General features: G+C 39.9%; 1 protein-coding gene across 1 annotated transcript in view; it reads left to right on the top strand.

The window, feature by feature from the left end:
- The window catches only part of TECTA (tectorin alpha), a 90,524-nt gene that overhangs the window by 66,594 nt on the left and 9,804 nt on the right, over positions 1-14,126 (top strand). The window contains exons 15-19 of the mRNA XM_011964981.1: positions 493-788; positions 3,435-3,545; positions 4,741-4,943; positions 7,692-7,855; positions 8,316-8,564. Coding sequence (XP_011820371.1) covers positions 493-788; positions 3,435-3,545; positions 4,741-4,943; positions 7,692-7,855; positions 8,316-8,564 — 1,023 coding nt within the window. The remainder of the gene's footprint in view (positions 1-492; positions 789-3,434; positions 3,546-4,740; positions 4,944-7,691; positions 7,856-8,315; positions 8,565-14,126) is intronic.

The raw sequence follows: 14,126 nt of genomic DNA on the forward strand, positions 1-14,126 counted from the left end.
CAGCTGGACACCGACTTTCTTGTAATGTTTTGCTTTGGGTCCCTAATGGCTAAAGTGGAACTGGCTTAGAAGGCTTCCTTTCAAATCTTTAATTCTGCCAAGTATCATTACTATTATCATTGTTATTAGTTATTATATCCATACCTGTTAATGGTTATATCAATTGTATCAATCATATCAATCAATTATGCCAAAGTGTTCAAGGTTGCTATATCAATATCTGCCTTTCGTGTGGCACTTTGGCCACTAATCCATCATTCCATTTTGCCCTCACTGTATTTCAATGATATAAACAACAGGAATTACCGTTTCACTTTCTTAGATGGATAGAATAGAGACCAGTAGTATCTGACTTGCCGAAGGTCACAAAGCTAATTAGTGTTGGAATTGGCACAGTGCACTAGCTTCAGGGGTAGCAAAACAGGTACAGATGCTATTTACCTTCCATTGAAGATCTCAGATGGCTGTTTTTGCTTCACTCAGTCTGACCAGACCTCTTGCCCCCAGCTGCAACGAGCTGCAGTTCTCACAGTATGCAGCCATGTGTGACAATGTGCACATCCAGAAGATGCAGGGTGATGGCTACTGCCTGAAGCTCACCGACATGAAGGGCTTCTTCCAGCCCTGCTATGGGCTTCTCGATCCCCTCCCATTCTACGAGTCCTGCTACCTGGACGGCTGCTACAACCACAAGAAGTTCCAGCTGTGCGGCTCCCTGGCCGCCTACGGGGAGGCCTGCCGCTCCTTCGGGATCCTCAGCACCGAATGGATTGAGAAGGAGAATTGCTGTAAGAGAATTATTTTATTTCTGTGGATTCCATTTTCAGTGAAAAGAACAGCTTTGCAGGTAGCATTGCTTTTTCTAGGGATGACTGGTCCTCTCCAGATTTACTCATAGATCTGCTTCCAGGATTGGATAGTAGAGAACTGTGAGCTGCAGCCGAGATTCAGTGACGGGCCCCTCCCATGGAGCCTAACCCACCTATGGTTCCTGTCCAGCTATGGAATTTGGAAAACAAACGTGGGAAGATAGGGCTCTCTGGGTTGGAAGAGCCCTGGTTTAGTGGCTTATGAGGTAGAGGGACATAGTGTGGGATTCCCAATGGATTTTAGTTCCCAAACTCATCTCCACCTCGGCTTCTTTAGCATGAGGCCATCCTCTATCAGAAAGTGAAGGCAAGAGCAGGCGGAAGGCAGAGGTGGAACTGAGCTGGTTATGTCCACCTGGGCTGAAAGGAAGCTGCAGTTGGATTGACTGTGGAGATCACATATATTAGATCAGCTGGTAAAAAAAAAAAAGATAAACAGAATCTTGTGGGTTTTTTTCTGTAGTAAGAAAATTATTTGGATGTGTATTCTATTATTCAATTTGTTCATTTTCCTACTGTTAATCAAATAGGGGAGCGATTATAGATGTATACACACACATGTAAACGTGCCATAGACATACATGTGTGTCCATATACATAAATGGTCACTCCCACTAGTGTGGCCAATAGAATGTGTGTTTTGTGCTCTGACCCACACCACCAACCCAGTGTGTATATAGGTACCACTGTGAAAACAGGCTGACTCCAAGACGATACATACACGTTGGTAAATTTGCAGACCAAACTGGATCAAGTGTAGGAATACACTTTAATTCAGAGCCTAAAAACAATGCAGTTAATTAAAATACATTTCAGTGATTTCAGAAACTGTTAAGCAAATTACTAGTCTCTGTTGGAAACTAACAAAAATATTTGTTAATATTTTACTCTGCTGTGTTCATAAGAATACTTTCAATGACTTTAAAAATTAACTGTTTTGAACTTTTCAAATTGTCAGGAATTTTAAAAAATACATATATAATTCAAAAAATACTCAAAGCTTCCATCTGTCTAAGGGCATGTTTTATCTGCCAGTTGGCAGATGGACCACCACATTTGTAAATAAACGTTTCCTTCTTGTGGACTGTAACCTCTGCACCATGTTTCTGTTATTCTGTTTGTCATTCTCATGCAGAGTCGGTCAATCATAACATTCGCTTGGTGGCTGCCATGTGCTTAGCACTGTGCTAGGTACTGGATATACTGGGCCAGTGAAAGGATCTTTATAAAAAGCAGCCTTTTGAAAATAAATATATTTAACTTATGCTGATGGCATTCTTTCAGTTGTCCTTCCAGAAATTAAGACAGGCTTATGCTGAGCCATCCATGCACTCCTACCTAATGTAATTAGTTACCTACCAGAGGGGCGTGGCAGCTGAGTCAGAAGAGGTGTATGGAGCTGTGGGCAGCCTGGGATTTTTGTTTTGTTTTTAAACTCTTTTTTTTCCTGTGTGTGGGGGTATGTGTGTCTGTGGTGAGAACATGAAACTCTAGTCTGTTGGTAATTTTCAAGTGTACAGTGTATTGGTACTAACTATAGCCACTTTGATGTACAGTAGATCGCTTGGATTTATTCCTCTTGTCTAAATGAAATTTTGCATACTTTAAAAACTCTTTTTTAAAAAACTCTTGAAGCCAACTTGGCTCATGCTGTGATTGAACAGTTGTTTCTTTAGCACTGTCCATCATATACCGTGATGAACAGGAGGAATATTCTGTCTTGATAGGCAGAGCGATTCTTTAAATAAAGAAATGAACTTCTAAAAGAAAATGCTCCTAATTAGTGGTTCTCAAACTGAGGCGTTGACTATCTTGCAGGTGATCTCATCTGTTACAGAAATATTGTTCATAAAAACATGATGATGATACTCCACATAACATCTTTATTTTACTTACAGTTTTACCCTTTTGGCAAAACAGCACCATGAATCTAAGTCAATGCTGGTGAGCTGTGTGGAGGTTTTTCCTTTGTCTATTTTTACAAAATCAAGTAGCAGATCACGGGGGAAAGTGAACCAAGAATCAGAAAGGAGTTAGAAGCGCTGGTGTGGGAGACCTCTCTGGGATCTTACTGGCCCTAATATGTTCATTATTGACACATATTTATTGTGCACCAACCATGAGGTGGTTGAATGCTGGGATGTAGAGATAAATGATTTGGATGCTACTCTTTATATAAATATCAGTGCAAATCGTTGTGCTATAGTGTAGTGGGTGCCTTAATCGTGGTAAGATTACTGGGGTTAAGAGCATCTGTGCATTCAGTCTTCACCACTTACCTTCGCTTTTGACCTTGGGCAAGTTTCAGCTGTGAAATAGAGCTTATAATATTTAGCCTTGAGGAGTATTTGCGAGGGTCAAAGAAGCTAATCCAGGCCCATAGCAGGCACCTATTTGCTAGCTATTGACATTATTTTCTGAAAGGTTGCCCTGTCTGTTAACCTGCAGCTGCCATCTGACCATTTCCAATGTGATTAAAGAGGCAAGTCTGGAGTGGAACCAAATGCTACCGCATGTAGGTGTGAAAATCAAGTTGTGCATGTTTCTGTGTGTTTTTCTTTTTAGCAGGAGTGGTTGAAGATCCCTGTGTGGGGGCGGACTGTCCCAATCGAACCTGCGAGCTGGGCAATGGCAGGGAGCTGTGTGGCTGCATTGAGCCGCCCCCCTATGGAAACAGTGAGTGACACAGGCCACCTCCCCACCCAGAAAGGCCCCGTGGGAGATGCTGCTCTGGGGAGGGACCTTGATGCATCCCACTTTGTGAAGCTTTCCCAAACAGTGAAGCTTTCAGGAGCATTTAAGCAGAACAAGGAAGCAATCTGACCGCTTCAAAGTACAGCTACATCCTTTTCCTCAATACATTGTAATGCACAAATTTGTACATGAATGGAACCAGCCATTCCCATCTGAGGCCACGTTCAACATCAGAAAGGTCCAAACTGATCTTTTAGATGCACAAGGAAATAGGGTATTTTGATGTCAATATGAAATAATTAGGATGAATGTTATTTAAAGCCAGATTTATTTGGCCCAAAGCTTTTTGGTCCCGAAGATACGTACGACTGAAATGTCTGAAGCAAGCCATAAATAACTAGGACTCCAGGACTTGTTCCTAACTGTAGCTCCCTTGGTGTGGAAATGGCCTTGTCCACTGCCGAGCCTGCCTGGATGGCAGCTTGAAGCGGAGCTGCTTTGCCTTCCATCTCTGCTCCCCTTCCTGAACCAAGTAACGCAGAGGCAGCTGCTAAATTTAACAGCATTGGAGAATGAAAATCTGGTTGACCAAAGGCTCCTTAGGAGGGGACAAGGGCTTCACCTAAACAGATAAAAATGTTTTTCTCTGTTTCTATAGTGCTTATTAGCTGGTATTTACATGCTCAAGAGAAAATGTCAATTGGTGCATTGCCATGTCAAAAAACAAGCTCCTAGTGCTCACCTGGGAATCGCTAGGGTTCTGCCGAGCTGAATCAGCAGGGGCTTTGGATGTGGCCTGGCCAGTGCTGCTGTCCCTGAGAGGCATGCTTTTCAGCCAGGCCACAATGTGCCGGATTTGGTATGTTCAGTATGTAACTTACAGAAAAGTAGCTGCCACCAGCAAGGTGGGGGAAGACATGTTTTTGTAAAGAAAAGACAGAAGACACTTTATTAGCATTTTTATCTTTTTAAAAAGGCTCTGCTAATGCCCAAGTTACTGCTTTGAATGAATTCATATGCTCGCTTGGCCTGATCAAAGCCTAATTAGAAATGCTGCAGTCTTTGAGTGGAGATCATTTGCCTTTTCTAAAGGAGAATGGTAATGGGATGCTTTGCTCCCACTCCTGCAGCAAGACCGACTCCACTGATTTGCCTTTCGTAATAACTGTTCCCACAGACTCACATGACATTATCGATGCAGAGGTGACCTGCAAAGCATCCCAGATGGAAGTGTCCATATCTAAGTGCAAACTCTTCCAGCTCGGTTTTGAGAGGGAGGGCGTGAGGATCAATGACAGACAGTGTACCGGCATCGAGGGGGAAGATTTTATCTCCTTTCAGATCAACAACACCAAAGGGAATTGTGGAAACATTGTGCAGGTGAGAAAAGCAGCAGGAAAGAGCACCTGGCAGAGGCAGCGACAGCTTTGAGTGTTTGCACATTTATTGTCCCGAAAGCCAACTTCAGGATGATCTGCTTAGAAATATGCTCCTTGGAAAACAGCAATAGGCATGTGTAAAATGAAAGACAGCAAGAGCAGTCGTCATTTCATGCTAAGTGGTTGACGGAGTTGAAAGAGTGATGTGTTTTTTCCTTGGTTTGGGATGCCTACTGTGGTTCTTTGTCTTGTATATGGATAGAATTGTGTCTTTTATGCTTCTATTGTTCTTTGAGGCAAATACATCTAGGCTTAGCTATTTCAGGGGGTAAGGGAGTCCCAAACCTCATTTAACAGGTGGCTTCAGGCCGAGTGCTATGGCTCATGCCTGTAATCCCAGTGTGTCCGGAATTGGTGGGTTCTTGGTCTCGCTAACTTCAAGAATGAAGCCGCGGACCCTTGCGGTGAGTGTTACAGTTCTTAAAGATGGTGTGTCTGGAGTTTGTTCCTTCGGACATTCAGATGTGTTTGGAGCTTCTTCCTTCTGGTGGGTTCGTGGTCTCCCTGGCTTCAGGACTGAAGCTGCAGACCTTTGCAGTGAGGGTTACAGCTCTTAAAGGCAGCGTGGACCCAAAGAGTGAGTAGCAGCAAGATTTATTGTAAAGAGCGAAAATAAAGCTTCCACAGTGCGGAAGGGGACCCAACTGGGTTGCCACTGGCTGGCTCCAGCACCCTGCTTTTCTTCCCTTATCTGGCCCCACCCACATCCTGCTGATTGGTCCATTTTACAGAGAGCTGATTGGTCTGTTTTGACAGGGTGCTGATTGGTGCATTTACAATCCCTGAGCTAGACACAGAGTGCTAGACAGAAAAGTTCTCCAAGTCCCCACTACCTTAGCTTGATACAGAGTATCAATTGGTGTATTTTCAAACCTTCAGCTAGACAGAGTGCTGATTGGTTTGTTTACGATCCCTTAGCTAGACTTAAAAGTTCTCCAAGTCCCCACTAGGTTAGCTAGATACAGAGTGCTGACCGGTGTATTTACAAACCCTGGGCTAGACATGGAGTACTGATTGGTGCATTTACAATACTCTAGCTAGACACAGAGTGCCAGACAGAAAAGTTCTCCAAGTCCCCACTAGGTTAGCTAGATACAGAGTACCAATTGGTGTATTTACAAACCTTGAGCCAGACACAGAGTACTGATTAGTGTATTTACAAACCCTGAGCTAGACACAGAGTGCTGATTGGTGCATTTACGATCCCTTAGCTAGACATAAAGGTTTTCCAAGTCCCCGCTAGACTCCGGAACCCAGCTGGCTTCACCTAGTGCTGTAGGCAGAGCTGCCCGCCAGTCCTGAGGGGCACCTGCACTCCTCAGCCCTTGGGTAGTTGATGGGACCAGGCACTATGGAGCAGGGGGTGGAGCCCATTGGGGAGGTTTGGGCCCCATGGGAGCCCACCATGGAGGGTGGGGCTCGGACATGGCAGGCTGCAGGTCCTGAGCCCTGCCCCACGGGGAGGCGGCTGAGGCCTGGGGAGAATTCCAGAGTGGTTCATGTGGGCCAGCAGTGCTGGGAAACATGGCACAGCCTCTGCAGCTGCTGGCCAGGGTGCTAAGCCCCTTACTACCCTGGGCTGGTGCTGGCCTGTGAGCGCTGGACACAGCCCCAGTTCCTGCCTGCGCCTCTCCCTCCATACCTCCCTGCAAGCAGAGGGAGCCAACTCTGGCCTCAGCCAGCCCAGAGAGGGGCTCCCACAGTGCAGTGGCGGGGTAAAGAGCTCCTCAAGTGCTGCCAGAGTGGACACTGAGGCCGAGGAAGTGCCAAGAGTGAGGGCTGCCAGCACATTGTCACCTCTCACCTGCACCTTGGGAGGCCAAAGCAGAAGGACTGCTAGAGGCCAGGAATTCAAGATGAGCCCAGGCAACATCACAAGACCCTGTCTCTATTTAAAAAAAAAAAATCTAAAAATTAGCTGGCTTTGGTGACAGTGCCTGTAGTTGTGTCTGCTTGGAAGGCTGACATGGGAGGATCTCAAGCCCAGGAGTTCAAGGCTGCAGTGAGCTATGATTGCACCACTGCACTCCAGCCTGGGTGACAGTGAGACCCTGTCACTAAAAACAAAACAAAACAAAACAAAACAAAACAAAAAACAGCTGACTTCAGAAATATAGTAAGGTCCCAACTTTTAATGTCAGATTGTGCAATGTATAGGTTAGCAAAGCATCTTGTTTCTCTTCTTTTTCTGCCTTGCTGTGCGTCTTCTATTCATGGCTCTATTTCTTAATACTTTTACCAGAGGTTGAAAGGAGTAAGGAAGTGAAACTTGCACTTGTTCATGTTGGTCCTTGTAGGGATGTCTGGTGATGGATTTGGTGGAGAACAGATTTTGAATTAAGCATTGAAAAAGAAGATTTCTGTTACTCAGCAATGGCAATAGTTCATGCTATTCCTAGCTTGGGGTCTCACAGATAAGTGGGGTCTGGTAGTGGTTAGAATTCAGTAGTGGATGAAATCACCTTCCACGGGCATTCAAGGTTAGCAGACTGAAGGGTGCTGCTGATATCTATTGTAATACTTTTTTGCCCCAAGTAAATGCTAAGGCTAGCTCCATGCTGCTTTATACTGGCCTCTAAGTTATGTATGGAAGGAAGCCATTTCTCCACTTTCAGGGATATGGATTTGATATGCAAGCTACATACTCACTCCCAGATGTAATGATTTCTGACTTCCCCTTGCTCTGCAGTCCAATGGCACTCATATCATGTATAAAAACACAATCTGGATCGAAAGTGCCAACAACACTGGCAACATCATCACCAGGGACCGCACGATCAATGTGGAATTTGCATGTGCTTATGAGCTGGATATCAAGATCTCCTTGGATTCTGTTGTGAAGCCTATGCTAAGGTAAGGCACCTCCTGGGCTGTGCACATTGCTTTTTCTTTTCCTTGACAGTTAAGGTTAGCATAATCAAAATTGCTAGCATTTGTCTTTGATGCCCTAGGAAAAACATAATTCACGTTTCTTGAGCCTAAATCCTTTCAATCAGCATTGTTCAATAGAACTCTCTGTGATGATGGAAATGTTCCATCTGTACTGTTTAATGTGGTGGCTACGTGTGGCTGCTCAGCACTTGAAATGTGGCTCAGGGGGCTGCGAATTGAATTTTTAATTTTATTTAATTTTATTTCATTTAAATGTAAATTGCCCCATGTGGCTAGCAGGTACTATATTGGACAGCACACAGCCTTAGACTTTGCTACTACATGTTTTGCTTTCCCTCTGCATTCTCAGCTTGAAAAGTGGTAGATAATTGAACAGGTAACATTGTTTTAGGTTCCTGTCTCATAATTGTTTCCGTTTTAGTGTAATTAACCTGACAGTTCCAACCCAAGAAGGCAGCTTCACCACCAAGATGGCTCTCTACAAAAATGCCTCCTACAAACATCCTTACCGCCAGGGTGAAGTAGTGTTGACGACTCGAGATGTGCTGTATGTAGGGGTTTTTGTGGTTGGAGCTGACTCCACACATTTAATCCTAACGCTCAACAAATGCTATGCCACACCCTCCCGAGATAGCAATGATAAGCTCCGATATTTCATCATCGAAGAAGGGTGAGTAACCTCTTTATAGACAACAGTCTCAGAGCTTCAGGTATAATATTGTCTGCATCATTTTTTAAGGAAGGGAATGGAAACTAATATTTGTTGGCTGCCTACGAGGCCAGCATTTTGCATTTATTAATTCATCTAATTCTCAAGGCAACCTATGAGGTAGATATTATAAGCTTCATTTTACCATCAAGTAACTTGCCTAAAGTCACACAGAAGTATAGTGGTAGGTACCCCAAGTCCATGTGGCATTAACTACATTAACTACAAGACGCTTTATTCTCAAAGTGGGGATTCTGTGCTGTTTACTTTGAACTTCAATTTGGGAAGAATGTGGAATTCTGCAAATGAAAGAATATAATGACAATAACCACAGGTTAATGAACAGGGCATCTATAAAAATAAAAAAGAAATTAATATAATAGCCTATAGACTCAACAAGTTTCCCTTTACTCACCACTATATGCTTACCACCTAGTATATTTCCTGAAAACATAGTGATTACACAACAAAATTTCTGGAATGAATAAATGAATGAAAGAAAAGACTGTAGACCAACCACAATAATTATCTTTATTAAAAACAAAAATACTTTCTGGATATGTTAGACAGTTCACATTTATTGTAATAGGTTTCGTAACAATTCACTTTAACAGCTTTATTACAAAGATAATTTATAGGTAATACAATTTACTTGCTTTAAGTGTAAAAATCAATGGTAATTGATTGGTAAATTTGCAGAGAATTGCAAATATCACCATAATCTAATTTTAGAACATTTTTGTCACTCCAATAGTTACTTTTTATATGAATTTCTTTTTAAAATATATTGATACATTTACATATTTATGGAGTATATATGATATTTTGATACATGCATTAAATATGTAGTGCTCAGATCAGGGAATTTAGGATACTTATCACCTTGAATATGTGTCTTTTCTTTCTGTTGGGAGCGTTTCAAATCTTCTCTTCTGGCTATTTTGAAATACATAATAAATTGTTGTTAACTATAGTCACCCTACTGTGCTATCAAACACTAGAACTTATTCCTTTTATCTAAATGCATGTTTGTAGCCATTAACCAAACTCTGTCCATCCCAGCTTCTTTCCCACCCTTTGGTAACTATCAGTCTACTCTGTACGTCCATGAGATCAACTTTTGAAGCTCCCACATATGAGTGAGATACTGAGATATTTGCCTTTCTGTGCCTGGCTTATTTCATTTAACATGTTGACTTCCAGTTCTGACCATGTTGTTGCAAATGATAGGATTTCATTTCTTTTTAAGGCTGAATAGTATTCCCTTGTGTATATATATCACATTTTCTTTATCCATTCATCCACTGATGTATACTTAGGTTGATACCATATCTTGGCTATTGTGAATAGTGCTGCAATAAACATAGAAGTGTAGAAATATTCTTTGGATATACTAATTTCCTTTCTTTTGGATAAATACCCAGTAGTGGCCTTGCTGGATCGTGTGGTAGTTCTATTTTTAGTGGGCTTTTTTGGGGGAGATGTGTGTGTGTGTGTGCGCGTGCGTGTGTGTGAAACCTCTGTAGTGTTTCCCATAATGACTGTACTTATTTATATTCCCACCAATAGTGTAGAAGAGTTCCCCTTTCTCCATATCCTCACCAGCATTTGTTACTTTTTGTCTTTTTAATAGTAGCCATTTTAACTGGCATGACATGATATCTCATTGTGGTTTTGATTTTTATTTCCCTGATGATTAGTAACGTTGAGCATTTTTTTTTTTTTTGTATACTTGTTGGCCATTTGTATGTCTTCATTTGAGAAGTATTTATGCAAATCCTTTGCCCAGTTTTTAAAGGAATTATTTGTTTTCTTGCCGTTGAGTTGTTTGAGTTTCTTGCATATTCTGGATACTAATCCCTTGTTGGATGAATAGTTTGCAAATATTTTCTTTTATTCAACAGGTTGTCTCTTCATTTTGTTGGTTGTTTTCTTTGCTGTGTAGAAACTTTTTAGTTTAATATAGTCCCATTTGTCTATTTTTGCTTTGTTGCTTGGGCTTTTGAAATCTTACCCATAAAATATTTGCCTCAACCAATGATGAAGCATGTTCACTTTGTTTTCTTCTAGTAGCTTTATAGTTTCTGGTTGAACATTTAAATCCACTTTCAGTTGATTTTTGTTTATGGTGAGACACAAGGGTATAATTTAATTCTTCTGCATATGGATATCCAGTTTTCTCAGCACCAGTTTTTGAAGAGAGCGTCCTTTCCCCAACGTAAGTTCTTGTCGTCTTTGTTGCAAATCAGTTGGCTGTAAATACATGGACTTACTTCTGAGTTCTGTTTTGTTACACTGGTCTATGTGTCTGTTTTTATACCAATATCTTGCTGTTTTGGCTACTATAGCTTCACACTATACTTAAAAATCAGGTAGTGTGATGTCTGCAGCTTTGTTCTCTTTACTGAGTATTGCTTGGGCTATTCAGGGTCTATTGTGGCTCTATACAAATTTTAGGATTTTTTTTTCTATTTCTGTGAAGAATTTCATTGGTATATTGATAGGGATTGCATTTAATCTGTGGATTTTTTTTTGTGGGTAGTACGATCACCTTAACAATTTCAATACTCCCAATCCATAAGCATGAGATATCTTTCCATTTGTTTGTCCTCTTCATTTTGTAATTTTCCTTATAGAGATCTTTCACTTGGTTAAATTTAGTCCTAGATTTCTTATTTTTTTGTAAGTATTGTAAATGAGATTGCCTTCTTGATTTTTTTCGCTGCTAGTTCGTTATTGGTGTATAAAAATGCTACTGATTTTTGCATGCTGTTTTTATGTCCTGCAACTTTACTGAATTTGTTTATCTGTTCTAAGAGTTTTTGATGGAATCTTTAGGTTTTTCTGTATATAAGATCATGTTATCTGCAAAGGGAAAGTTTGACTTTCTATTTCCCAATTTGGATGTCTTTTATTTTTTTCTCTTGCTTGATTGAACTGGCTAGGACTTCTAGTACTATGTTAATAAGAATGATGAGAGTGAGAATCCATGAATTGTTCCAGTACTTTCAGCTTTTCTTCATTCAGTATGATATTACCCATGGGTTTGTCATATATGGCTTTTATTATGTTGAGGCATGTTCCTTCTGTTCCTAATATTTTGAGAATTTTTATCATAAAGGGATGTTGAATTTTATCAAATGCTTTTTGTGTGTCTATTGAGATAATTGTATGGTTTTTATTGTTCATTCTTATGTGATATATGACATTTGTTGATTTGTATATATTGAAACATTCTTGCATCCCTGGAATAAATCCTGCTTGATCATGGTGTATTATCTTTTTGATGTGCTGTTGGATTCAGTTTGCTAGTATTTTATTGAGGATTTTTGCATCTGTGTTTAGACATTGGCTTGTTGTGTGTGTGTGTGTGTGTGTGTGTGTGTGTGTGTGTGTGTGTGTGTGTGGTGTCCTGGTCTAGTTTTGATATCAGGATAATGCTGGCCTTGTAGAATGAGCTAGGAAGAATCCCCAAATTCCCTCCTCTTAAGTTTTTTTGAAATAGTTTAGGAAGCATTGGTGTTAGTTCTTCTTTGTAAGTATGGTAGAATTTAGCAGTAAAGACAACTAGTCCTGGACTTTTCTTTGCTGAGAGACATTTTGTTCCTGATTCAATCTTGTTATTAGTTATTGGTCTCTTCAGGTTTTCTATTTCTTCCTGGTTCAACCTTGGTAGGTTGTATGTGTACAAGAATCTATCCATTTTCTGTAGGTTTTACAAAGTGTATAGTTGTTCATAACAGTCTCTAATGATTCTTCATATTTCTGTGGTATAAGTAGTATTATCTTCTTTTTTATTTCTGATTTTATTTGGGTTTTCTGTCTTTTTTCCCCTTAAGTTAGTCTAACCAGTGCTTTATCAATTTTGTTATCTTTTTAAAACATGAATGTACATTTCATCGATTCTTTGCTTGTTTTAGTCTCTACTTTATTTAACTCTGGCCTAATCTTTATTATTTTTTTTCCTTCTACTAATTTTGGATTTAATTTTCTACTTTTTTGATGTAGGTGTATATTGCAATAAGTTTCCCTCTTAGCACTGTTTTTTGTTGTATCTCACATGTTTTGGTATGTTCTGTTTCCATTTTCACTTGTTTTTAAAAAATTTTTTTAAATCTGCTTCTTAATTTATTCGTTGACCCAGTGGTTGTTCAGGAGCATGTTGCCTAATTTCTAAGTATTTATTCAGTGTCCAAAATTTCTGTTGTTATTGATTTCTAGTTTTATTCCATTGTGGTCTGAGAAGATAGTCAATATGATTTCAATTTTTAAAAATTTGTCAGGACTTGGTTTTTGGCCTAACATATGGTCTATCTTGGAAAATATTCTGTGTACTAATGAGAAAAATGTGTATTCTGCAGCTGTTGGGTAAAATGTTCTGTAAATGCCTGTTAGGTCCATTTGGTCTAAAGTGCAATATAAATAAAATATTTTGTGGATTTTCTTTCTAATGTTGAGAGTAGGATGTTAAATTCCCCTACTTTCATTACTTTGGAATTTATCTCTCCCTTTAGATCTAACAATATTTGCTTTATACATTTGGGTGCTGTGATGTTGGATAGATATATATTTAGAACTGTTGTATCCTCTTGCTGAATTTATCCTGTCATCATTATGTAATGATCTTCTTTGTCTCTTTTTACAGCCTTTGACTTAAAGTCTGTTATATCTGATACAAATATAGCTACCCCTGCTTGCTTTTGGTTTTGCTTTTCACAAATTATCTTTTTCCATCCCATTACTTTCAGTCTGTGTGTGTCTTTTACAGGTGAAGTGAGTTTCTTGTAGGCAGCATATATTGGAGTTTTTTGTTTGTTTGTTTGTTTTTAGCTGTTCAGTCAGTCTATATCTTTTAAGTGGCGAATTTAATCTGCTTACATTCAAGGTTATTATTGATGTGAGAACTTATTCCTGTCATTTTGTTTATTGTTTTATGGCTGTTTGTATACCCTTTGTTTCATTCTCTCTTATCATTTATTATTGTGGGTTGGTGGCTTTCTGTAGTAGTAACATTTGACTCCTTCTCTTTCTCTTTTGTGTGTATGATCTACCATTGAGTGTTACACTTTTGTATGTTTTTATTATGTCATATATCAACCTTTCACTTCCAAATGTAGGACACACTTAAATTTTCTTGTAGGGCTGGTCTGGTTGTGAATACCCTCAGTTTTTGCTTGTCTGGGAAATACCATTTTTTCTTCATTTTTGAAGGATAACTTTGCTGGGTGTAGTATTCTTGATTAGCAGGTATTTTTTTTCTTTTAGCACTTTGAATATATCCTTGCATTCTGTCCTATCCTATGAGAGTTCTGCTGAGAGATCTGCTGTTGATCTGATGGGGTTCCATTATATATAACTTGATGCTTTTCTTTCACTGTTTTTAGAATTCTGTCTTTGGCTTTTGTCACTTTGAGTATAATATGCCTTGGAGAAGACATTTTTGGGTTGAATCTGTTTGGGATCTTTGAGCTTCCTGTATGTAGATGTTTATATCTCTTGCAAGACTTGGGAAGTTTTTAGCTA

The sequence above is a fragment of the Mandrillus leucophaeus genome, unplaced genomic scaffold, assembly GCF_000951045.1.
Source record: "Mandrillus leucophaeus isolate KB7577 unplaced genomic scaffold, Mleu.le_1.0 Scaffold71, whole genome shotgun sequence".
NCBI lineage: Eukaryota > Metazoa > Chordata > Mammalia > Primates > Cercopithecidae > Mandrillus > Mandrillus leucophaeus.